The sequence below is a fragment of the Halichoeres trimaculatus genome, unplaced genomic scaffold (assembly GCF_033239565.1).
Source record: "Halichoeres trimaculatus isolate MK-OKI-2021-1 unplaced genomic scaffold, fHalTri1.1 fHalTri1_scaffold_9, whole genome shotgun sequence".
Taxonomy (NCBI): Eukaryota; Metazoa; Chordata; class Actinopteri; order Labriformes; family Labridae; genus Halichoeres; species Halichoeres trimaculatus.
In genome coordinates, this window is record NW_027437188.1 from 28,030,969 (window position 1) to 28,058,115 (window position 27,147).

General features: G+C 39.8%; 1 protein-coding gene across 1 annotated transcript; it reads right to left on the reverse strand.

Annotated features, from left to right (window-relative positions):
• On the reverse strand, positions 1–26,770 carry wdr95 (WD40 repeat domain 95). The gene is given in 28 exon segments (XM_074679959.1): positions 1–2,190; positions 2,306–2,490; positions 4,991–5,079; positions 6,844–6,883; positions 6,999–7,122; positions 7,828–7,886; positions 7,991–8,086; positions 8,176–8,338; positions 13,213–13,272; positions 13,669–13,714; positions 13,801–14,016; positions 14,101–14,207; positions 14,536–14,638; positions 14,911–15,062; positions 18,039–18,144; positions 18,231–18,471; positions 19,754–19,823; positions 19,926–20,043; positions 21,014–21,060; positions 21,158–21,203; positions 21,285–21,377; positions 21,486–21,571; positions 23,361–23,591; positions 24,396–24,461; positions 24,641–24,724; positions 24,800–24,853; positions 26,067–26,325; positions 26,703–26,770. Coding segments are annotated over 28 exon segments (3,033 nt in total). The 3' UTR covers positions 1–2,166.
• Positions 26,771–27,147: the final 377 nt, after the last annotated feature.

The following is a 27,147-nucleotide window of genomic DNA, read 5'->3' on the forward strand; positions in this document are numbered from 1 at the left end:
ACTTTGTTTCTTGATATAGTGGACTGTGAATTTTTACCACCCTGTTGTATTCATAAACTGTATATAGAGTGGACAGCATGGCTCCGCAATTTACCATTGTACGGATTTTAAGCCAAAACATCCCTGTTGCAGGTGCTGCCATTGTCAGCCATTGTGCAGCCAGAGTCAATGCTGTGGGGGCTATGAGGGACTCAGAGAGAATCTGAGTGGAGCAAAGTGAAAAATATAACTATTATTTTTTTCTTTTGAGAGTCTAATCTCTTCTTGGCTCTACCTTCCGACATATTTCGTAATCCCCAAAAAACACACAAGAACGGCAGCTGTCAATTAACGTTAAAAGTGACGTAAAGCCTCATTTTTAACCTCCAATAACTAATGAAAAAAAATCCTTTAAAAAAAAAAAAGGACTTGAATACAAGGCAGCCAAATAAAATGTTCAAATCACCACAACAATCAAATGTGAGAAACATTTCTATGAGGTTTATTCACTTTTTAAAGTTTGACCACAGCACATCTGGAATAGTTGGGGAGATGGACTTTTTGACCTATACTGCAGCCAGCCACCAGGGGGAGCAGTTTTTGCTGTGACCTCACTTCAAACCTAGCAAGATGATGCCGTTTTTTTTTTTAACAGTCTATGGTAGTATATGAGTATACTCACTGAGTGCGTTCATACTGACAGTACGGAAAAACCTGGTGCACTTTGATTTCTCACAACTATAAACTATCAAAAAGTTGAGTGTGGAACAGTGCACACTTTTCAGACTCAAGAGTCGCCATATTGGCTTCATAGAGGAAGGGGCGGGAATAGATTGAACGATGGCTGATGTTTAAGATTAATGAATAATATCTTTTGCCAACAGAGCAAAAGTAGCACAAAGTTTTGACACAAGATTGGTGTCTTTACAGTTCATAAATATGTACAGCTTAATGTGAGAAATGTTTGCATATGTCCAAGTCCACCAGGCATGAGTTAATCATTAATTCACTCTCCTGATGGCTCTTTTTTGTTCTCAACGGACTCCTGAGCCATATTTAACAAGGCTAGCTTTTACAAAAACAGATGTAACACCTAAACAACACAAAGACAGCCGTGAGGCATCAGACAGGCCTGTAAACCAAAAACAAGCAGCACAGGAGAAAGTAGTTTGCATACAGTGAGTCACTGCTTTTCATTTGTGAAAACATGAAGATGAGGCACAGCTGCTTGACAAATAAAGGACTAGAGTTCACTTTCAGTAATAATAGTGACAGGCTTGAATTGTTTGATAAGTTCTCATGGAGAGCTTACTCAAGAAGCAGTAGTTAATCACACTTTGGGCACTTGGTTTGTGCACTAAAGAGATGCTTTTTCAAGTATGTGTGTGTTGCGTGATTTAACACAACAGAGAAAAGCTGACTTTTCTCTCTGGGATTAATAAAGTACATTTCAAGTGGGTCCAATTAGTATAAGGAAAGCAGATGAAAGTGTGCTCTTCTTCATGGTCGTAAATGAAAGAGTTGATGTAGTCTTGGTTACCTCACCAGCACCAAGCTTTGAATAGCTGTGAATCTTGAGTTTAGTTTCTTAAACTTATAGAAACTTTATAAGAGCACTTTTATCTCCTTTTTCATAAAGTTTGTATCATTATTTGGCAATTTGGTCCATCCACTGTTTTACTTCTGACACTCTGCGGTTGGAATAGCCAGTTCTGTAGATTACAATCAGCCCAAGTTCTTGTTCGCTTTCCAGAACTTTCCCCGGCTCTATCTTCATGGTGTTAAACACTGCAATGCCCCACTTTCCAAATTGTGATCAATACAATTTCCTTTTATTCAGTTGACTCCTGCTCCTCAGTACTGCTTATGAAAGGATCGATAGCAGCGGGGGAGAGGTCAGGTCTCGCTCTCGGGCTTGGTGGCTCTGCAGTATCAAAGGCTTTCAGAGCTCTGTGGTTCAATACCTTGTTAGTATGCCTGACACAGGCTGAAATGCAAAATAAGCCAACGCTAACTCTAAATATAAATCCATCATTTTTTTAAGCTCTTGTGTAAGACTTGTGTTGCATATGTACAGTAGTCTTCGGTGTTGTAATGGCGCTAACCCACCCACTCCTGTGTTCCTCTGGGTGCAGCGGGCCTTTAATCTTTCTCATTCTGTGTCACTGATGGATGCAGGAGGAAGTCTCAGCTTATACTGTGAGTCTCTGACTGCAATTACACCACAAGAAGAGCAGACAAAGTTCAGCTCAGTTTGACAATTGGAGAGAAAGAGACGATGAGGGAAAACAGCTCAGATAATCATTTGTGAAGGAAAGTAGCTCACCTTTAGTTCCCCTCTATGAGCGTCAGTGTTGTCAGGGTTGATGGCATCACAAAGACCTGTTTTTGAATTCAGTGTGTCATTATCTGGCATACTGAGAGGATCAACCAGAACCTGGTGGGGGACTGCAGGATGCTTCCAGGAAGAGGGGATGTGGACGCTCCAGCTCTCAGACTGCCCGAAGGTCCCTGTGGATGAAGAGCAAAGGTCTCCGTTTTAATGTTTTGACAAATTGCACGGCGTGGTGCTGCAGGAATGTGACGCTGTCAAAACTGTGGCTTCTCAAAATGTCATGATGTCTGAATGCATTTCAGATCATTTCACTGCAGCAAAGCCTGACTGTGACACACACACACCTCCAAGTGACCAGAGAGATAAATATAGAGGAAATTATGGCTGTGATGTTTTACGTACCATGCTGAAATATGACAGTAGATCACAAGGACATAAAATTATGCCAAAGAAGATAAGTTAGCTTGATGGGTGTATGGGTGCACCATTTCATCATGTTTGAAAGCTTTTTAAAGGCACAGTTCAGCATTTTGAGAAACCCCACAGTAGGACACCTATCTTCACCCTTGAGCCCTGTTTCCACCAAGAAGTCCAGTTTAGATCAGTATGGTTTGGTAAAGGTTGGCTCGGTTAAGCTTGGTCCTCTTTGCATTTCCACAGCCAACCATGCTCCCTCGTGGTAGGCGGCATGTAAGCTGGATGCCAACAGCTGCATCAGTAACATAATAGTGTGAAGCCATAGCAGCACGACACAGTGTATCCTGCTAATATTACCAACGAAGAAGAAAATGCGGCACAGTAGACAAAGAGCAACAATGGAAGACATTGTTGAGGGGCAGCCTTGGCTCAGTAGTAGAGTAGTCGCCTCTCAATAGGAAGGTCGGGGGTTTCCTTCCAGCTCCTGCAGTGCCGAAGTGTCCATGAGCAAGACACTGAACCCTGAATTGCCCCCACTGTTGGTCAGTGGTGTGTGGAGGGGTGTGAATGTAGTAGATAAAAAACTGATGGTCTCCCATAGGAAAAACCTCTGCCATCAGTGTGTGAATGTGGTGTGGATGGGTAAATGAGACTAGCAGTGTAGTGTAGCTGTGTATCTAGCTTTGAGTGGTCTGAGAGACGAGAAAAGCACTGTATAAGTACTGGTCCATTTACCATTTACATCCAGCATTTATTCCTCTTTCATACAAAGTGTAATTAAGCTTTATTTCAAAGAAGACTGTGTGCCCCCAGGAGAAATGCAACCGCTGTTGCACTACGAGGTGACGATTCTTTCAATCAATCAATGGTCTTGTTGTTTGTGTTGTAGGTCCACCTTCTGAGATCTGATCGATTTAGTCTGGCACCCCTAAGGAAGGGGTGCCAAAAAGTGGAACAGCTCAACTTGGTTATTTGGAGATCTGTCCTAGGATTAGTCGGTGGAAACGCCGTAAAATGTGTGCCATGCCGAGACCAACCAAACTGAACCGCTTGGTGGAAACGAGGCTTTATTGTGAAACCACAAACTCGTAAGCTTAGCTAAGAAAAAAAAATCTGGGAAAAAGAGGGAATTGATAACCTGGCTCTGTCAATGAGTTTCTACAATCCAGCAGCTAACATTTATCTAACCTTTGTGTTATGGATGTTGGAGCTTACCTCTATGTGTGCTGTTCCCTGTGTTATTACATGGCTGTGCTAAAAACTTGATCCTGATTTTTCATTACATGGCAGTCACAAAAGAGCAAACCAAAGGTTGGGATACAGCGCTTGACAAGTCATGCTCACCCTAGAGGTGATACTATCATCCACTCGCATGAAATATCCAACTTATGACACGACAGCCCACTCAAAAAAATCGAAACATAAAGTTACATCAAATAAAGTTACATCAAATATCGATGTGAAATGGTTTTAATGCTTTAAAATGATTGAATTCCTTTCATTAAATAAAAGTCTGTTACACTCGAGCTGTGTCCGCTGTGACCTGGCTGTTATTACTCACATTGAACTGAACATTTCTCCTGATGGTGAGGTGTAAGAGGGTGAGCGTGAGTCAGTGCAGAGCCTGATTGAGGTTCTTTGCCATGTCACCATCACTCAGTGACATTTTCTTTCTTTTTATCAGTCCTCAAAACAAATATCCCTGTTGTAGCCTTCTGTGCTGTGTTTTTGACCTCTCTGCTCCTTTTCTTCTCTGTTTTGTCTCTTTTTTTCACTTTCAATCAGTGAGAAAACCTGTGTTAAATTAAGTGGACTTCTCTTGACAGTTTGGTACAATGAAAATTAGGCCGCCAGCGTCTGAGCTGATCTGCATCCATGGCAATGGTCTGCAACCATCATTATTAGAAATAGCAGACAATGGCGACCGAGTATTGATTTTTCAGGAGCAAAGACTTAACACAGCGTGGAAAAATAACCTGCTCATGAGGCATTATTTCCCACTTAAATGCTGAACTTTTCTTTTTTGGCTTACATCCACTTAAAAACATGTCACCTTAGAGCTTTACCAAGAATCTTAGGTCTCCAAAGTTCTTCTCTGGTGTTATTCAAGCCATGTGTGCTATCACACTGAAGTAAACATTCACATAAATAAAAGCATTTCCACCGTCACCATGCTGCCATGCTCAAGATTAATGCCATTTGCATGAACATTAATAATGTCTAGACAGACAGAAGTGACGGATGCTAAATGACACCCACCTATGAATTCCCCACGCGCACTCCACAGGCGCACTGTGCAGTCGGTGGATGAGGTAAGCACCACTTGATCACTGTCAACAATCTGCAGTCTGACCAGAATAAAGAGACACGAGATGAAATGAGAGACGACATTTCTGGCAGGACGCCCTAAATCAACCACTCTGGAGGTATGTCTGATCTGCACTCCGGGCAGCATCCCACCTTTACTGATTGTCTAAGACTCCCCCCACCACTTAGGCGCGCGCACACACACACACACACACACACACACACACACACACACACACACACACACACACACACACACACACACACACACACACACACACACACACACACACACACACACACACAATTGCTTCTTCACTTTACTGCAGCAGAGAGAAGTTTACTGTTCCTGCTGCAATGACAGCCAAGACTGAGAATGATTGGTTCCACTCAGGTTGCTTTACTAAGCAGCTTAAAGTTTAGAACTACTTAAAGTTAAGGAAACAAAATCTGATGGATCTTTGATTGCTGAGGCCCTGTAACTTTAAAACTGAAAGCAATACAGCAATGGGAATAACCATGTTAAACTCTGTTGATTAGCTACAGACAGGTATCTAATCTATTTGTGAAATAGTCATGAAAGTATAAAATTATGATTGGTCCAAGTATTTGACATCTCATTTTTTGTTTAGTCAGCAAGAATTTCATATGTATGTAATTTATTGAACCTGCACTTTCAATCTACGACACTAAAGTACTTGTAGGGTCAGGTATCATACTATTAGGAGTATCAAAGTCCAGGATAGGGATGGGTACCTCTCACATTTGAAACGATAAAATACCAATGCCTGGTACCTGGAAATCGGTGTCAATACTTAACAGTACTAATTTACGGTACTTTTGTGTGTTTATGTGGCAATAAATATGAATTATTTTTATACTGAAATCTCAAAGTTTTTCAATTTAACATATTTATTTCTCACTAAACAAACTTGGAATGCTGTGTTCATGTCCAGCATGGGGAATTGCCTACTCTTCCACTGTCTCACAGTCACAAGGATGTGTTTAGGTACCTAAACATGGTACTTTCTGAATTTACAAAAATCGATGTCTGGTACTGTAGATGGAATTTGGTAGGTATCTACAAAAGTACCTAATTCGGCACCCATACTTCATCCAGGACCAGATTGCTTTACAGCAAATAAAAGTCCCCAAAACAACAACATGCCACTTGAAAAAGTTTAGCAATGAGAGAGAGCACAGGGCTTTGAATAGTGCTTTTGAGTGGCCAGCTACTAAATTACACTACAAATTGAGTTTAAAGGTTTGCTTGTTGTCACGTTTTAAACAATAGTTCAACATAACTTTTCATAAATATATTACTTTGTCACTTTGACTCCTGAAAAAAGTTGCCCTAAAAACAAAAAATAATTTTAAAAAGATCTGCTCTCCACTCATTTGCTTCAAAACAAATGTCTTTGTAAGAGTCACGTTGTCACCACAGTGAGTGATAGTGCTCATAGAAAACAAGGTCTTTATTGTTTCTTGATAGTCCTCACAGGCCCTTAATCTAATCCACGGGTGCAGGTTGCCTCAGGGGGAAAAAGCTTGTCATCACTTTTGTACAGTGGGAGAAGGAGGTGACATGTTATCAATGTAAACACACAGGTAGTGTAAGGGACTAAGTAAGTCTGTTAACCTTTAGATAGGTAGTCATGGAACATTTACAGGGACCACAACAAAAAAGTGAATAAATGAAATAATGAAATAAAGAAAAGAAGTCTTGCTATGAATGCAAATCCCTTGATTATAGTATCATGAGTATTTCACAAACTGCCCTGAGGCTGGGTTGATAGTCAACATACCCTGTTATTCTGCCGGTGTGAGCACGCCAGAAGTTTTCAGCTGAAAGAGTGTTGTAAGACAAACATGAAGACACCTCAATATAGGATTTTCACTCCCATAAATTCAAACATACTGTATCTCATTTATGCAATGATAAAGTGGCAGTTCTGCTGACCTTTGATTCCGGGAACATATTTCTCCATATCATAGACATAGACATAACCAATCCTGTCTGCGGCATACAGCAAGGTTTCCTCTTCTGTTTTCGCCATTTTTATAATCTTTTGTTGAAATCTTGACTGCAAAGACATATCAAACAGTAGATTTCTTTGTAGCACTTTTCAATTTAAGCACTGGCATTTTGCACATCAGTGAATTTGACATAATAATAATAGAAGACAGAATCAAACATTAACAGAAAACTGTTATCTCCCCTGCTGTGATTAAATGTTACCTTTACTGCTGACAGATTTTCATCTCTCTGATCACAGTCCTCTCTAAAGCACTGCATATTTAACACAATACAAAATGTTCCAGCAACAAATGAACTGACTGTGAAGAAGTTAAAGTGCATTAAGTAAGAGCTTTCAAAAAGTGTTAAGAGCCATTGTTGCAAAGTTACAGAACATCAGCGAGGTGTGGAAGCAAAGCAAAATGATTCTGGAGGATTTTTTTGTGCAAAATGGAGATCTTTATGTTTTGCAGCCTTGAAACATGTTTCCTACTTTTCATGGGTATCTATCTCATCTTGGCACATGTTAAGTTTGAGCATTATACCCTCAAGTTCACCTTGCTTTAGATGTTTTGCATTTCAGAGCTGCAGGGGGGATACTGTGCCTGCAAGGTGTTTCAAACTGTAACCAAGCAAAGAAACTGTGCACCACAAATTATCTTTCTGTTGAATCAGCAACTTTCAAGGAAAGAGAAAGGCGATAAAAGTGAAGCCATTTTTAACACATAGAAACCAAAATAAAGATAATCGTAAGTTATACTAAATATCTTACAGCTTTAAAGGAGCCAATTAATTTGCGTCCACTGACGACACTCCAGAGATTAATCCAACCTTTGAACAAAAAGACACAGCGCCAAAATGAAACTGTAATGACAGGTATAATAGGAGAATATAATGTACTACCATGCACTCAAACTGTGGTTTATTTCACTGACCTAACACTCCAGATGACAAGAGAGCTGTACCCGAGGAAAAATTTTGTAACTTGGAGTTTTTGAGGAAAATGATGCTCTGAACACTTGTGTCCAATCCTGTGTGACGAAAAAATCATCAAATAAATGAATGCTCTCACAGTTTTCATTGAATAAATACATTTATAATTCAGTTTGAACCAAAATACCTTCATCATTTTGCTGCTCTGTGAAAGGAGGGCTGACAAACCGACACTGTATGTGTCCAGACACCAAGTTCCAAACTATTATCTCTCCGTCGTGGCTGCTGGTGGCGAGAAGAGACGGAGGGCAATGTGCCACACAGAGGATGACGTTTTTGTGGCCATTTTTCTGAAGAAAGACAAAAAGTGAGTCATTTTAGAGAGGAGAAGTGAATGAAAATTCAAATGAAAAATTATAGTTCAGGGACATGCCTCTGAAGATTTTATTTCCATTTCAGGGATTATTCTTTTCTTTGTTCGGACATTAAGGGATACCCTGGGTTTCACTTTCCATCAGTTTAGCATGCTGCTACTCAGAGGTCAAACTACGCTAAAGTTATTTCTAAAGTTCATTCTGGTGGTAGTGTTTTCTGACAAAAAAATAACTAACCAGTGGATATTTTTCATTTTGGGGAACAACATTTTTTCACTCTTTCTAAATAATTATCTATGAAGCTACAGTTGGTTAGCTGGCTAGCAGGTTAGCTTAGCTGAGTACAAGTACTGTAAGCTGGAAACAAGCTAGCTAAGGTCGCCTGTAGCAAAATATAGCTGAAGTTAACTCAGTGTAAAAAATAATACATTATGATTAAACTCAGTGAAGCTGTTTTGTTGTGTTTCTAGATTTGATGCGTGGTTAAGAATGGACTGTTGCTAAAACCTGAGGATATGACTGCAGCATCAGTCATCTTGTTAAACTATTATTAAGAAAGCAAACGAACATTTATAGTATCATAAATGTCAGTTCAGTTATTAAACCTGATATGCTTTACAGGACAAGTAAATACCCTTAAGTTTAGGAGTCTGACAGTTAAACCCTCAAGAAACACATCTCTGTAAGGATGAAGGGACAGATGAAAAACATTTTTATGATTCTCTAAAAGCCACATAGAAGTGTCAAAGAGCAGGCGCTCAGATTTTGATGTTGTCTACAGAACTTTAGCAAAATGTATCACACATTTTGGATCGAGAACTGACTTGGTGTCAAAACCCAGAGTGCACAAACTTGTTGAAATCAAAAGGAATATTTTGCTCTGGGTGACGATGCCAACAAGAAACTGCACATTTCAGGACAGGCAGATGGCAGTTCTGACGTAGGCGCTGACCTCACAGTCAATTTCCATCCAAACCAAAGTGAAATATTCAGCTGAACTGGGCCACATTTTAAAGTTTTAATGAGATGCAACATAACACTGACCATCTGGAGGAACGAGCAAATTCATAGTGAGCCAAAGGCTGAGGCAAACAGGAATGAAAGCGACCCATATACAGCAACCCATTGATCTTCCTCCTGAAGGCCATTAATGAAAAACAATTTCAAGAGAGGGCTCTGTAGATAATCAAAGGGGTCACTTTTCTTACCAGCCACTGTAAATGCAATGCTTCTGCTCTGTTAATGGACCTCTTTGAGGGTGAGTGTAACCAGCAGCCATAATGAAAAAGCTGGAAGGGGAGTCTGCCTCACCTCCTACAATGGATCATGCAGTGAGAATCAATTTTCCTCTAACAGAAAGAGATGTGCCCTGCTGTCAGGGGTATCCTGAGCACATTTTACACTTGAAATCACTGAGTAACTGAAATCTTTACAGTGACACTATAAGGGACTGATGTGCAGCTGTGATCAGGCTGTTTTAATTTACAGTTTGAGATGTAAATTTCGAGGCAAATTGTAAATCAGAAACATACAAATGCAATTCATCTTTGGGGAAATTTTCAACATCTATAACATCATGACACTTGACTCAGGAAACCCTGGAAAACATCCTCTGATGAAATATTTTTCTTCTTTGTGCAATATTTTGGTTATGACCGAGTACCTGCAGAACTGAAGAAATATCCATCAGCCTAAGAAATTGTAAGCTGTGAACCAGCAATCCTGAAAATGCTTACACATTAAAGTGAGACAGTGGAAAGATTTAAAGATGGAAACCAAATTGCAACTCAACTTGATAAAAAAAAAAAAAAACCCAAAGGCAAAAAAGCCTTTTTTATTGTCTACCTGCTTGAAATGCATTTTTTTAAATTTTGTTAAAGCCAACATGTCAACAAGTATGTATTATGAATATATATATATATATATATATATATATATATATATATATATATATATATATATGTAAAGAGAGAGAGAGAGAGAGAGAGAGAGAGAGAGAGAGAGAGAGAGAAGGAGAGAGTTCAAAAAAGGGTTTATTCTCTGTCTGGTGTACGGTTGCTGTTATTGTCCTTACCTACTTGTAAGGCTAGGTACCTTTCACATTTGATATGCTACTGTACTAATGCCTGGTTCCTGGCAAGCGGTATCGGTACTCAACGGTACCAATTTTTGGTACTTTTGTGTGTTGATGTGGTAAAATATATATATATATATATATATATATATATATATATATATATATATATATATATATATATATATATATATATATAAAAATATAATATTGTATATAATAATGTTTGAGACTAAAATGTTTTTTTCTCAATTCAATATATTTATTCCTCCATATACAAACTTGGAATGCTATGTTCATGTCTAGCATGGATAGTCACCTACTCCTCTGCTTCCTAACAGTCACAAGTATGCAATTAGGTACCTAAACATGGTACCTTTTGATTTTAAGTGAATCAGTACCTGGTACTTTTGACAGAATTTAGTCAGTACCATAGACTATATAAATCATGGACGTAGTCTCCTTGACGTCACCCGTCTGTTTCTGAAACGGAAAATTAAGCCATATTGGTGGTGGCAAGGGCTTCGCGTACAGCTATAGGGCACCTGTCGGTCATGTGACCCTGAGCTGTGCCTCTGATTGGGTGAGCTCACAATCTTAATATTCTCTGAACATCCGATTAAGAACAAATTTCACCCCTAGTACAGTGTGTGCTGATGGAAATAAAGACTGAAATAAAGAATTTGAATTTGAAAAATTCTTTTTGATTCTGTGACAAAAAAAAATCCAGTTTTTGATATTGTCATACGAAAAATTCCCAATATATTGGGGTTTTTTTGTTTTTTTTTCTCCCGCCCCCGAGAGACAGAACAGTGCAAAGCAGGACACTGAGAAAGAACAGCCAGAGGGGGCTGACATGCAGCACAGTGAGAGCATGTTACCATACCGACGCTAGCTCTTTAGCTAAACTGTTTCCTCAGTAGTCTTTACTGTCTTAACCAACAATGCTCTTTGATTGTCAATTTGTTCCCTGTATTACAGAAACAGTTCAGGCAGTGGTTTCATGACACATGGTGAAAGGTTGTGCTTCAGTCAAGCAAGAAATCTTTTGACTGATGTCTGATCTGACTCACAAACTTGCAACTGTAGGTAATACAACCACATAAAACAGCAAAAGCAATGACTGTTATCTCTGTTCATTATTGATATGAGACTGGCAGACATTTCCCAGCATGAGTACTAGCTGCTTTTTCTCATTTGCATTTCATAGAAAGACGGAGGACTCTCACAGCTCCCTGGTTTTGTTTTGAAAAGTTTGCTAGATTTTTCCTAAAGGTTAAACAGAAATGAAAACAATGTGCAATCAAATCAAATGAGTATTTCTCCTCACACTGAGTTATCCTCAAAATCTAAAATCCACTCTGACTCAATAATCAATGATCAGGAATAGAAATCCCTAATGAGCATCAACACCGTGGGCAGCTTTCTGACGTGCTTGGCATTACAACATGCTGTGATATTTTCCAGGATTGAATCATCCTTCTGCCTTCTGAATGTGGTTATTCATGAAATATCTCTGTAACTTTTCAAGTGCAATACAAATATGCTACCAGACTTTTGTTTCAGATGTGCGATCCCGAGATCATTTTATGTGCAAACAAAAAAGAAAAATACACGGGGGAGAAAACTGACGTAACTCTGTGAGAGGCTGTGATAGGAGTTGCATGGGGCATTAGGTGCACACCTTTTGATTTGAAAAGAGTCAGTGATAGAAATCATCCTTTCAGGCGGCTGGCAGCCCTGGAGCTGAGCCTGTCATACACTACAGGTACTGACAGGTCAAAGCCTGGCTGCACAGAGACTCAGACACAAAGAGAAGCTGTGTGATGTGAGGACATCAGCATGGCTGGAGAAAAGTGACTAAAACGATAAGTTATGGAAATGAGTTTATAGAGGATATGGGTGCAGGAGGATGGCATATCTATGAAAGAACTGAGAATACATTAGAATTATGTTACAGGGGTTCTCAAAACTAAGAAAAATGAAGGGAAAGAGTAAAGTAGAGGAAGGGGGAGAGGGGAAGTTAAAAACTGTCTGCAGGCGACGCTGCACAGTAGGGCAGAGATCAGGGAGGCTTTGTTACCCATCTCTCTCTGAGGTTTCCAGCCAGTCAGCAAAAAGAAGAAAAGATTTTGGGGACCAAAGAGCAGAGCTTCCTGCGTGTGCCTTAGTAATATGAAAAGAGAAGCAGCAGGAAAGATTTATCTTCCAAGCCCCAAAGGTGCAGGAGTGTCTGTGGCAGAGCAAGGACACGCTGTCCAAGAAACCTTCTGTACCAAAATGTGAAGCTTGTTTCACCATACTACTGCAATGGATACTTAAAATGAATCTTAAACCATTTCTGCACACTGATTGTAACTATGGCTCCCATGTGGTGCAAAAATCCCAACAAGAATGTGTTTTATATAGAGAAATACTCTGCAGCAATAAAACTCTGTTTCTGTTTTTGCCCCAATTAGCATTATAAATGTATAAAAATAATCGTACAACAGTGGAGCCACCGCAAATGAAGCATTTCTGAGTGCACAACACTAATAACTAATTTTTCCTTTTGTCACTTCCCCAAACAAAGATCTGTGCTTTCTACAAATGGAAGAATAATGACTGAATCCATCTCGTGTTCCTGCCATTCACTGTCAACTAGTCTGCACAATTTAAAAGTCACAGAGGAATACAAATTCCCAGCTGGAGTCCTGTTGAAGTGCTCAATAAATTACGTATGAGTAAACATGTTTTCTCAAAAATACCGTCAAGATAGTTCACGTTAATCAATCACCAGATCATCCTGCCAGGAGGGCTGCGGCTTCTGGACGTGATGGAAGTCCTCAGGTACGTCCTGATGGAATACAAATCCAGTGTCAGTAAAATAGGATCCATTTCACATCCCAGTGTTCTCTTTGTTTCATAAAAGAGCTGCTGAAGCACATGCCATCATCGTTAAAACTCATATTAACCAGACCATCACACAAAGTGTCATCCCTGTGCAGTAAAAAATAACTCCTTCATTTTTAAAAAGTGTTTTTATTATGATGAAACTCAAAACAGTCTTTATGTGCAATGAACTATCAGAGGAGTTTTAATGCTGTTTCATATTGGATTTCAGGTTATTATGACAAAGTAAACAAATGAAAATGAGATGCGATATGATGGAGGGATGGAGGAACTGAGGAAATAATTGGAAAGGGATTTATGAAACACAGCTGACAAATAATAGCCCTTCTTTTGTACTCACTGAGTAAATGTCAATCCTCCGGTCCCGACCGACAGACATCACATAGCTGCAAATATAAATGGCACAAACTCAACATTGACTATAATTTACACGGTGTAAAGAACGCTTGCTTAATAACAAACCCTTACTCACTCATTCCTGTGAAGCTTCAGGAAGACGCAGTCACACACCTCATTACAGACACCGTCTGGAGGAAAGATCAATAATCACCATCAGTGCTGTGATAGTGTTTTAAAACTCTTTATTAAAGGGAAATTTGGAATACAACCTTTTCTGAGTGTCTTCAGACACTGGCCATTATTGAAGTTCCAGATCTTTAAACCTCCATCTCTTCCCCCTGTTACAAGTCTGCAAACATAAAATCTTCATTAGTGTTATAATGTAAAAGCTAGAAATGAAAATGAAAGATTTATCACACTTAATGTAGTCTACCTCCTCCCTCTGGAGTCAAAGGTCATACATATGATGGCTGAGAGGTCATGTGACCCGCCAAACTCAAAAAGCTGTCGCCCTGAGTCAAAATCCCAGACTTTCACAACCTGAAACCAAACATGTTTGAAAATTATCATTACTATACTTCAACTATTGACTCCACTACTGCTACCAGTAGAAGTTATGAGCAACTTTTGTTTATGAATAACCATACAAAAAAAATGCCCCCAAAGTAGCAGAGTACAAACAAACTTCAATGAAATAACAACATCTCAAAATCTACCAATAATTCATGTATCATTATTATATGCAAAAGCTCATTTCAGTGACAGATAAAAATGCAGCTGTCATATTCTCTCTTGAAAACAATTGGATTATGTTGTGTGTGGCAACTTAAACTTGGTCATCTGTGCCCGTGTTTAATAATTTACTCACTGATCCCTCAGAGCAGCTCACAACCTGACGAAACTCCTGGCTGTAGCCGCAGCACGTAACTGGCTCGTCGTGTGAAACAGTCAGGCGGCTGTGAAGCTTCGGCCTTACAGAGGGAAGAGATAACAAAATGAATAACGGAGAGATTATTATAAATTGAAGCGCTGAAGAAATCTTAAATTATGCCTTTGGGGTGAAAGTGGGACTTTTAAACCCTTCAAAGAAAATCTTTCAAATCATCAGCTAGCCTCTTTTTTGTTTTCGAGCCTTCAAAAACCATCAAATGTGTTAAATGAGCTCAGAGGAGGAATATTTTCAAATTGTCTCTGGAGTGCAGTGAATCTATGATGAATAAAGCACAAAGGCCTGACAGCAAACCTTATCTTCTGGGATAGCACAGCCATGCAGTCTGCAGCGATGTAGAGAGATTTCAGAGCGGAGGAATACCAGCATGCAGATATGTCACCATGAATGCTGCTTGCTTTTTGGTCTGCTGTGTACAGACAACACTGATCCTGAATATCCCAGACCTGAAAGAAGAAAGAGAAAATATTTGGACTTATCTTCAGTCAAGTCAAAGGGATTCCTTACAAAAGAAATAGCAAGTGAAAGATAGGTTTAAGGACTTATAAATAAATTCTTCTTTTGGTGTCATGCTTCTCATAGAGGCAAAATTTCAGGCCTGATAATATATGGTTTAGTTTCATTTTATCTGAAAGTATCTGTTTTCTACATGGCTGTGTGGCAGTTGTGTGCCCAGAGGGGATTGTTGAGAAAGTGCCCAACTGTTTGGCAAAACACACTAAACTGCCCTCTAGGGAGACAAAAACATAGACTGTATTAGGGCTGCAACGACAAATCAATAAAATCGATTAGTAAAAGCGTCAACAACGTTTTACCATTATTGTCGACTATGGTACGTCATTACTGTGTTAGTTTGTCCCGTCTTCTTTATTGTCACAATATTTATAGGATGGCAACTAGCTGAAGGCGCATTACTGCCACCTACTTGACTGGAGTGTAGATTACCTGGGCTGCAGGGCTGTACGCGTCACATGTAAACAGATCAGCGTGGCGGAGGGGAAGCCGAGCCAGCAGGGCCCTGTTCTACGAAGCAGGATTACTGCCTAGCGAGGTAGCTTTGAGGATAGGTTCCGGATTCCCTGTTCTACGACACGGGATCACTCCTCAGCGAGGCGAGTCTCCATGGCAACGGCTAACCTGCTGAACTCGCGGATTATAAAAACCCCGCCCACTGACCAATGAGCCCTCACGAAAAAATGGCTTGTCCGTTTTTAGAGGATCCCATGGACATCGGAGACCGACCCACTCTCTTTTTCGGATGATGAAAGTTACCGGTTTTCCAGGGAGGGGTTGGTAGTACATGACACTTTCTAACGGTAGTTAAAGGGAATGAAGAACTCTCATTGCCGTAATAAGATCTTCAATGCCAACACTTCTGTTCCATGACAATATTTTATCGCCCGTATTAAAATTGTGACAGGAATTCATGTAGGGCTCATGTGGGCTACATGTCTCACAAAAAATGTAAACACGATAGGAATGAAAAAATGAATAAATTCACGTAAGAACTAAATCAGATATGTTGCATGTTCCAGTAAAAGTGCATGGTGAACAGTGCTATTTCAGGATGAGAATGGCACAAAATATTTTATTTGCACTACACCACTACACTTAGGCATTTAGACTGTCAGCAATTTTCTGCCAGCACTCCTTCCGTGCTTTAGCAGCGGCGACAGTGCTGCTTTTAACGTTAATTACATGTTTCACCTCGTCATACTTCCTCATGATCACCTCCTGCTCCTCCTGAATGAAGTATGCGCTCCTTCTCTCTCCGCCTGCTCTGACACTCCAGACTGCTCCAAGTTCGCGATTGGTCAGATGCAGCGGGCTCCGCCTTATATCTGTGCACGCGCTCATTGCCTAGCTGGATCCACTTATGAGGTTGATAACCAGCGTTGTAAAACCGTGTAGCGTGATTGCCGGCTACCGCGCTCAGTTCAGCGAGGTAGCTCCAAGGCTATCTCGCGAGACTGAACTTGCTTCGTAGAACAGGGCCCTGCTGGTGAGGCAAACAAGTAAACACGCAAATAATGGCAGAGCTGGAGAAAGCCGCTCGTCCAAAAATCCCAGATTTTGTGAGTATTTCACGCTGAGTAAAAGCACACAGCGTGTTAATTGAAACATCTACAAAAATGACCTCACATGGCATGGCAGTACGACTGCAATGATCCAGCACTTAAAACGCAAACATGTTGGGCTCATCGATGACGTGCCGGGGAGCTCAATGAGTTGAGTATCTACAAAATCCCACATACACTCTTTTTATACATTTTGAAATTCATGGTATGTCTGTAGGACTCGTATTGTATTTTTGTTAAGTTCTCACCCTGTCGGAAAACCACAAGGAATTCATTAAACTAACGTTAGCATTAGCGTTAGCTGCTACAGATAGTGGTAGGGCACATGGGGGTGTACTGTTTGACCTGCAGGCCTTTTTGGCCCACTAAGTTCTGAATCTGATGACATAACAATATATTTTCTATCATTTTGCCCATACTGTTGAATCTATAAGTGACGATACATTTATGTAACATCTAGTTGGCTTAAACCATGTTCAAATATGTTGTTTATTTGTATAAATCTTTAAGCAAACAATAGTCATCAACTAAAATAACAATGCGTGTTTGATTTTGCATATTTTACTATTATGCATTCTCATACTTTTTTTTCTTAGATTCATTGATTAGTTGTAAATATAATTGTCAGAGTAGTAGATTAATAGCTGCAGCCCTAGCCTGCATTAAATATGGATGTAGTCTCCTGGACAGCACCCCTGAAACAGTGAAATGAAGCCAATCAGCAGATATGATGCGGGTTTTGAGCGTTCTTTCTAACAGCTATAGGGGGCCAGTCGGTGTGAGCTGAGTTGTGCCTTTGATTGGACAAACTTGTGATCTTAATATCTTATAAACTGCTGAATTAGAAAAAAAATTCATCCCCCCACAGTGTGTGCTGATAGGGAAATTCGGGTTTCAGACCAAAGCTGTCTGTAAAAAGTTTTTTAATGCCGTAAAATCCTTGTTTTTTTGGGTTTTTTTTGGCTTGGTGTGGACGTGGTTTCTGGTCTGCGGCCAGCCTCGTATGGATTCTCGATGAACAGCACTTCCGCACTTCTGCATATGCTTCATTTTCTGAACCCGATGTTTCCCCTTAGCAAAAACATGAGCTTGAGGGAAGCAATAATGCTCGCTAAGGTGCCCTTCTTGGGAGGCATAGTGCATACTAAAGTGCCCTTCTTGGGTTGGCAAAAACATGTGCAAAGGCAAAATTACCTGTGTTTGTGTGTGAGTGCTTTAATATCTTTTTCATCAGTGCCTTTTAGAAACTCTGCATGCCACTGCTGTATATTTATATTTGGACTTATACACACTGAGTCAGTCAGGAATCTCTGAAAAGAAACATGAAAATGTGGCATGAATCACCTTCACAGTGTTGTCCGTGGAGACTGAAAAGATCTGACTGTCCTCTGAGTAGATGGCGAGGTAAATGATGGGGGCAGAGTGGCCTTTCAAAACCCCAGTCGGCTTCCTAAAAGGCAAACACAACCAACAGGAGGCGTCTTCTTAAATTAGTGCTAATTTCCTCTGTGCTTCCTGCTGAGCTCTGGTCCTCACCCTGAAAAATGTGGATTCCACATGCGTATGAGTCGGTCCAGGCCTCCAGTGACCAGCAGGCTGTGCTTCTCGCATAGGTCAAACGCCTTCACACCTTTGTTGATGCTAAAAACTGTTTGGTCACATGATGCTCGCTGCTGTGGAGTCCAGCTCAGCTGGAACTTCTTAATCTTCCCCTCGTAGCAGGCTTCTCTGATCTCGATCAGCTGCTGCTCTGCGTCTGTGAGAGGCAGCACGCAGCCTCCAGATGAAAAAAAAGGTTTTATTACAAGGCAACGAGCATCGATCAAAAAATGCTTTTGGAGCGAGGGTGAGTCATTATCAGAATAAATGACCGAGCTGGCAAGTGGACATGGGCGATCAACCAGACCCCCCCACACACACATATGAACACACACACACAAACACACACACATTCTGGCATTGATTGGTGAATTTGTGATGGATGAGTCATCAACAGTCATCCCTCACAGCTCTGCTATCAGGCCGCCTAATGTTCAACGCAGACTGTAATTACTGCACACTGTAGATTAGAAACACTTTCCACTGTCACCATAACTATGTAGCACTTTTTCATTTGTGCATATTCATTTTTACTTCAGCCAAGGAGGTTTTGTTTTTGGAAGAGTTTGTTTGTTTGTTTGTCGGTGATCAACATAACTCAAAAAGTAACCAACAGAGCTTGATGAAATTTTCAGGATATGTTCAAAATGGGATAAGAAAGAACTGACTAAATTTTGGAGGTGATCTGGATCACTTTCTGGATCCAGGATTTTTTTTTAGGATTCTTTATCATTGTGAGATAGGGCCATTTTCACCAACTGTGTATATAATTCCTTGATAAATGGTAGTATTGCTTTGCAAAAGAATACAAGACAAGGTCATGATAATTTCTGACAGATGTAAAAGTATGATTCAGATCCTGCCAATCTTCTGGATACTAACATCAGGGATCTGAAATATGTCCTGGGTCAACATAATTTTCAACACTGTCAGGTAACAAATTATTGTTCAAACTTGCAACTAACACCAAATTGTAGCAGACAATCTGCTGAAAGGGAGTATAACATTAAAGTAGGGCTTAAGTCTTACGTGACATTTACAGTATGCTTGGCTGAGGTCTGTGCTCTGAGTGCTTTTCTAGTTTTCCTTTTGTTCTCAGTTTCTGTTACTACTTTCAAAAAGTTTGTGTTTATGTGAAACACTGTGCAAGACATCCGAAAGATTATGAATTTAGCACAAAATGTAAGAAAGTTTGTTTCTTTCTGACTATTTCTCATTTAAATGGTGACATATTTGTAAGGAACATTCATTTATAGAATGAGCAGCAGAGCAGAGTACGTGGGCTGTGTCATTGAAAAATGTGTCTAATCTTCTCTGCCAATGGCAAACAACTTATGGGTAAGGATGTGTTTGAAATCCAAGACATGAAGTTAAAACTTGTTTATATTTATCCCAAGTTTTCCCCCCAAGAAAATGCCCTTAGATCAAAAAAAGAACAGAAACAAGGTGACACAAATTACCTATGACGAGAGACGAAGACTTGTCATTTGATGAGGAGACAACCGCCTGGAAACTTTGGAAGTATTTCGCCTAAGGAGGAGAAGATAGTTTTGTAATCAGAAATTTCAGAATGTCTCCTTACTTTAAAAAACATCTCGTATTGTTAAATGGGCTCTGTAGATATTTTGTTACCTTTGTCACCCAGTCCTGATGCACCTTCCATCTGACGAAGGTCACATTTGGAGAAAGCACTGCAGCGTCAATCGCTATGCTCGGCACATCCTCAACCTTCGGTGATTTATTCCATACTCTGTAAAAAGAAAGTTGATATGTACGATGAGGCAAGGCCTGAGAGACAGCTTCACACAGCTTCACACACTCAACCTGTAATTTATGTGATTGGCAGGAAACCTATAATAAGCAAAGGTATAATTTTCCACCACATCTTTAAAATAGCTCTGCAAAAAAGACTCAAAAAACAGCTTTTTATCCCCGAGTCCAAACACCTTTGTGTCCTGTTTTTTCAACTTTTTGTAACCAAAACAAAATAAGTGCAGGATCACTTTCTGGAGGAACACTCAGCTTCCCGTGTTTTTATTTTGAATAGAATGAAAAGTTCCACGTGTAACTACAAAAGAAGCAAGCTTTTCAACAGATTACATCTGCAACAATATGAGTGCAATGACCCTCCAGTCAATGAATGACTAAATGCTGACTCACCAGCACCAAACAAACAGATTCCTGAGGCATTTCAGAGACTGGAGAGTTTGTACAGCATGATGCATTCGAATATCTGTTCCTCCATTGTAAACAGTATGTGTCAGACCAAAATGAGGATAATGATAACTCAAAATTCAGGGTTTTGTTAATCTCTCCTGCTGCTGCTCTGAAAGGAATTTAAACTTTTATCTCACGAGTGTCAGTTTGCCCACATACTCTGCAGACAGATCCCTCTGTCTCATAGGAAATCATGTTGTGCCAGTTATTCTCTCTGAAGTTCTTGTTATCAGCCAAGACAACAATTGCAGGGAGAAACAAGATGGTAAACAAATGTGATTGGCTGAGCTGTGCTTTCTTTTGTTGCCAGCCTGTGCAAAAAATCAAAGTCTGAACAAGTTATCCTGGCATTTTCTCATCTGTTCTGGTTTAGAAATACTCTTTAAATGTTACATATGTCTCTGTACTTCTTGTCATTCTCTTTCTTGTTTAAATATCACTGATGTTCAGTAAACAGAATAACAGAGTCAGTGTGTGGCGGGTCTTTAGAAAAGCACAATTACCTGAGAGTATCTGCTACAGAGGAGATTAAAATGATTGTCACACATCCCTGAAACATAAACACTTGAATCAGCTCCTTTAAGTGTTAATCAAGCAGAACATAATTAATGATGGTTGTTTAGATGAGTTTTTAATTAAAATAGTACCTCGGTGTCTCCATACACAATGCAGCATTTATCAGCTCCAGTGTAGCTGTGAGGAAAAACACAGACAACAACGTGTGTGTTATTGAAACATTTTGAAGACATGCTAATGTGGAGGTTATCTGCTCACCTGTAGTCTAACGTTAGTGGCAGGGTGTCCAGAGCGTTGATCTGACAGTGCGGTTTCAGAGTGAAAAACTCATAAAGCTGGATCTCTCTGTCCCTACAAGATAACAAACACAGATGCAATGAAAAACAACTGAAGAGTAAACAAAATGTGGTCATCAGATATTTATCTTTAATCGTTTTATTGAAGCTTTTATCTCATTACCCTGTAGCAATCATCAGCTTGTCGTACTCTGTCATCAAGGTGAAATCGCTCACCCACTTAGACTTCCTGTTAGCAGGGCCTTCAGTCTGTCAGAGATGTATAAATCCACATCAGAAAAAAATAACACCAGCTGACATGTAGGATGATGATATTCTGTTTTCCTTCACAAATTTCCCCTCCAAAGTGTTTCTCCTAAAAGGTATTAACTGTGTAGCCCACTAATGATCATTTTTATGTCATCTCCTTCATGCCTCCATGGCTGTTCATTAAAAACCCATCACTGTGCCACCATGTTCCTCTGGGGTGGCATGGCCCTTCATTAAAATCAACACAGGCACTATAATTAATACCAGTCATTGTCTCACACACAACACACCAAGTGTATAAATCACCCACTAAAAGCAAAGCGTTCCCGTCTGCCTTTGTCTAACTAATATTTGGTTAAAACAAGCCCAACCAGCTGACCCTTCTTTTTAGGTGTACCCATGACATTTACATGGATGTGTGAAATGAGTGATATTATATGTGGGAAAAATGGAAAAAAATGAAATCTTATCAAGTGATTTTGTCTTATTTTCAGTAGAAAATGTCTTTTTAGACTCAACATGAGCCTCATTCACCTGACCCGTCCAGAAAAATGTCTTGTTTCAAGTTATTTGAAGACAAAAATGAGGTCTGAATTGCTTGCAGCAAGTGAAAAAATATACCATTATTCTATGGACAAAAGACATTATTCTACTTTTAAGCAAATTTTTGAGCAATTTTTCTTGTTCCATTCGCAGATTAATTTTTACTTGTTACAAGCAATTCAGACCTCATTTTTGCCTTTAAATGACTTGAAACAAGATTTTTTTCTGTACAGGTCAGTTGAATATGTCTCATATTAAGTTTAACAAGACAATTTTTACTTGAAATAAGACAAAAACAATTGAAAAGATTTCAGTTTTTTGTTTTTTTTTGCAGTAAACTGGCTTTGATACCCCAGACTATGACATGTACAAGAACATGGCCATGTAAAAGATACCCCAAAAGTGAAACCAAAACATAGAGCTCCCCCTGGTGGCAGGCTTCAGTAAAGGTCAACAGGAAAAAATAGAACATGGATCAAACCAGAAACTTAAATGACAAGTAAAACTGAGGGGGTATGGCATCGTGACTGAAAGCTCTGTTCACCAATGACGTGTCTGCACCTTGTTTTTCAGAACAGAGGATTAAAATTAAGGAGATTAATGAAAAACACTGACACATGACTCCTTGAACTTTACATAAACATGAACATCTGCTTAAAATTTACATAAAATATCTGTTCAGCTGGGGACTCTACTGACCTAAACTAACTTTGATGTTTATGACATGCATGTTTTGGAAAATAGGGCAACAGTGTCACAGCTTCCTAACGCTGTGGTGGTATTTTGGCTTCACTTTTTAAAAACGGGAGAAAATGTCTACATATATATTAGCAGTAGAACAGAGGAGGACGGTCAGATTATCTTTGGGATTTTTTTAAACCTTTTGGCAGTGCTCTTCTATGGCGTAATAGAATTTATTATTATAGACTTTTAAACAATCTGCTCTGATTGAGGCAATGTGCTGAATCCGTGCCCGTCAAGATGGATTTTAGAGAGAGCACTTAAACACTGGCAGGAAGACAGAGTTGATTATATGTCATTAATCAAACATTTTTTTTCTTTTTTTTATTATTTAGATTTTTTTTTTTCATTTTTACCTAATGTCTTCTTACTTTTTTCTTTTTACCTTATCTTTAAATATATGTTTTAATGTTTATGTCTGCTTAATGTAATATTTTTTGTAATATTTTTTCAAAACAAACTTTATTTTAAGTGACCATGTAAGTATCCAAAATATAAAACATACAAACACTTGTTGGGTCTGTAGTGGTTTAAGGTCAGGGCTCCAGTAACAAACCACTCCATCCTCCCTCACTGTGACGATGGTGCTGTCATGGGCGGGGCAGATGTTGACCATGGGAATGCCATGACACAGCGTCCTTGTGACAGCAGGCAGAGTGAAAGCCACTTGCTTGCTGCGTCTGATGGTTTCCTGCTTCTCTTTGTACTGCTGCAGCATGTGTGTGCATAAATCACCCTGAAACACACAGCACTGGTGAGAAGCCTTGTTCAGGCAGCTGTATTACATCTTTTGAAGCAGACACTATGATCAAGGTTCCATCAGCGGGAGTTGGGTGGAGGTTTTATGCTTTATGACAGTGATCAAAACTGTGTGCAACTGTATGGAGCAAGGCCATGCTAATGTTACATCAATTGTTAAGAATTTGGTTCAGAGATCTTGAATATAAGCCTATTTGTCGCTCCAAGTGAGTGCGCTGAAGTCTTTGAAAAAACAATTGTGAGTTTTGACTCCATCTCCAGGACAAATTGGGCACTCTGGTAAAGAAGAATTAGTTATTAGGTTTTAAACTAAAAAAATATTGCCTTGTGTTACACAGAAATAGGCACATTTTCTAATTAGTTCTTTAGAAAAGCTTAAACTAGGACATGTTTTTCCAGCTTTCTGTTCAGTGTGCAAAATTTACAATCCAGTTAAGAGGGAAAAACATACTGAGCTTTAAGCCTCAATATATATTCAGTTTATGCTCTCACATGGGAGACTATTGTCTTGGAATCAGCAAAGGATAAACATGTTAGTGTAGAGTCAACTTGGCACTGGAAAAGCTAATTTATCCTGAATCATTGTGTTCAGTTACACTTGCTCTGCTACTCCTAACTGAATTACAGCAGCAGAAATAACCCTGTCACATTTCATACTGGCTTCACTTTTTTATTACAGATTTCTGGCGTTAGCATGCATGGAAATGTTTTATAACTGGGGCCATACACTCAATAAAAAGACTGCATGCTCCATAAGAAACAAATATCAATTTCTCCTCACCCATGAAATCCTTCCTTGGCCTGAATAATCAATCTTCTTGAACAGCCCTTGAATCTGTGCATTGCTCTGTGAAATTAAAAGAACAAAGGAACAAAGTGCAACGAGGCTTATTGTAAACCAATCAGGTGAATGCAAAAGTTCGGTCCACTTGCCAAAAAATAAAAAATAAAAAAAGCAGCAAACAGGCATGACAGAATCTGAGAGAGTAAGATATAAAAATAAAAAGAAATGTCACACTAGCTTACTGTCTCTGGCAAACCCAAACACTTTGTCACTATACGTCCAAAATTCCTCGCATCAGTGAATCTTAGGCCACTGCTTTCAAACTCCTGCAGGAAGAAAAATACAATCACATCTTGCAGAAATGTAGAAGCAGACTTGCTCTTAAAAGATGCAGTTTATACCTCAAATGCTTCTCTCAGTTTCTGGAGGTTGTCGAGTGATATTGTCTCATCAATCTTGTTGAAAGATAAAAAGAGTCGCATTACATTAAGATAAGGCTGCGCTCCTTCAATGCAGGTTGATTAAGAGGAAAAATAAAACCACACACACAAGCTGTGATGAAGTTTAGTGGGCGAAAGAAAGCTCCTTCCAGTCACTCAAATCTGCTCACCAGGCAGTTCATTAAGTCTGAGTGCTAAAAACTACAAACCAAGGTCAGGGTGGATGTTTTTTCTCAGTTTAATTTTCAATCAACATGATTAGGGCTCCACCTCAAGGCGAATGGCTTTCTTTAACAGCCACCAAAGCCACCACCTGCTTAGTCGAGTCTCTGTGATGCTTTACAAGGCAAACGATGGGCCATGCTCTCTGGGTTAATGGCCTCTCTTCAATTTGGTTTCCTAGCAGCAGGTCCTTGATCCATGACACTCTTTGATCTGTCATTAATAAATAACAGGGATAAACAGGCCTAATTCCTCACTGGTGTAACGAGGGTCGAGGTCTCCCCACGGTATCTCCTGAACTGCAGCGATAATTGTTTAATCAGTCAAAGTGATGGAAGGACTTAAAGTGTTCACACAACCTCTGCTGCTTTCCAAATCCCTTTTTATTAGAGCTGCATAACTTTGAACTCCCGCGCCTGCCTCTGCCTAAGCTGTTATGGCACATTGCTCATTACATTAAGCATGAGAGTGTGACTGACATCTGCAAACTTCAGCCAGAGCATTTTCAGGGAAGGGGAGAAAAAAACCCTCCTACATCTCTCCATCATTCCTGTCAGGCTGAAAGCTTGGGCTTGATTCTTTGAGGGTTCTTTAGAGTAAAGTTGGCTCAGCTGCTATGTTTGTGTTATTTTGGCCTGAAACATGGTCGTCCCAGGCACTGGGACGGATTGTTCTGCACGATGCGCTGTCAGGCTGTGAGTAAATTGAGCATCAACTTGATTTAAAATGGCATTTTTGGCATTACCTCACATTCATTCTGCTGCTGCCGCTGAGATATGCTTCAGCTGGAGCTCTGTTTAAGGTCTTTGGAGAGAGGCTGCACACCGTGAACTGTAACACTCTAGTGACACCTTGAGGCTAAAAGCTGCAACTTTAACACAGAAAACTCATTGAGATAAGCTTAAAATGAGCCCTGGAATACCACTTAAATAATCAGGACTTTAGACACAGGGATAACCTCAAAACTTCTTTGAGTTTTCTTTAAGCTGGATGTTTTTTTCTGTACCTCAAAGCTGCGCACCCCCAAAGTTAGGTCAATGCTGCGGTGTTGTTTTCTTATGATTTCAGCCTTATCTCCAAGTGTGACAGAGTGTCGTCTTCTGTTCTGTCTCAGCAGCTCTCGAGTCAACCATTCAGGCTGCTCATGTCGTTCCTCCCTGACACCAGCTCGCTTCGGCGCTGAGAAGTCATCTGTGACTTTTTCACCTCGTCTACCTGAGGTGTTTCTTGTCTTCTCCACTTTCCTCCCAAGCTCAGTGAGGATGCTGGAAAAAAATAAGAGATCATAGTGCTTAAACCTTTGCAATGTTCCTTTAATGATGAGGAATAAGCGAATTGACCTTACAAAAGTTAATGAGAAGAGTGTTATTTTATGAAAACTTGACCCATGTTGCACACAGGCTGTAAAAGCTACAGATAAATCTATTAAATCTTGATGTTAGGACTCAGGTGACTGCTCAGGTGGCAACTAAAGCACTATGACAACAGTAAACATTACCTCAACATGACATACAAACACAGCATGGCCCCAACTTAGAGTCCCATTATCCTTTGTCTTTGTATTGAAATCTTAAAGTAGTATCCAATAGAAATGACGACTTAGAAAAACATGCAAATTACAAGATAAGTCAGGAGAGAATACCTGGTCACACCTCGAGATTCTAATCTTCCTGCAGCTGAATTGGAGCGAATCTTTCTCCACACAGGCATCCTGGTCAGTTTGTTCGGTTAAAGGTCAACGTGACGTTAAATCAGACTTTACTGAAGCACATTTCCTCAGTCAGACCTCCAAGCAGATGGTAATCAGGCCGGTCTCACACAAGTCTACCTGACACTTACGCTAATGTTACACCTGAGTGCTGAGGGGGCCCCTCTGTAACTAAGAAACCAAGAGTGAAAACTGAGACGACATCACCTCAGACCAGCTCCTGCACTTACAGAGAGACAGAGGAGAACCAGGAAGAATTCAGCACTAACTGCTTTTTACTTTATTCTGGATAGTGCTAACATTTTTAAAGTAATAAAACATTTCATCCTATTAAGGATGCAATTTCACATTCTGATTGAAACTCCTAAAGTAATGGATA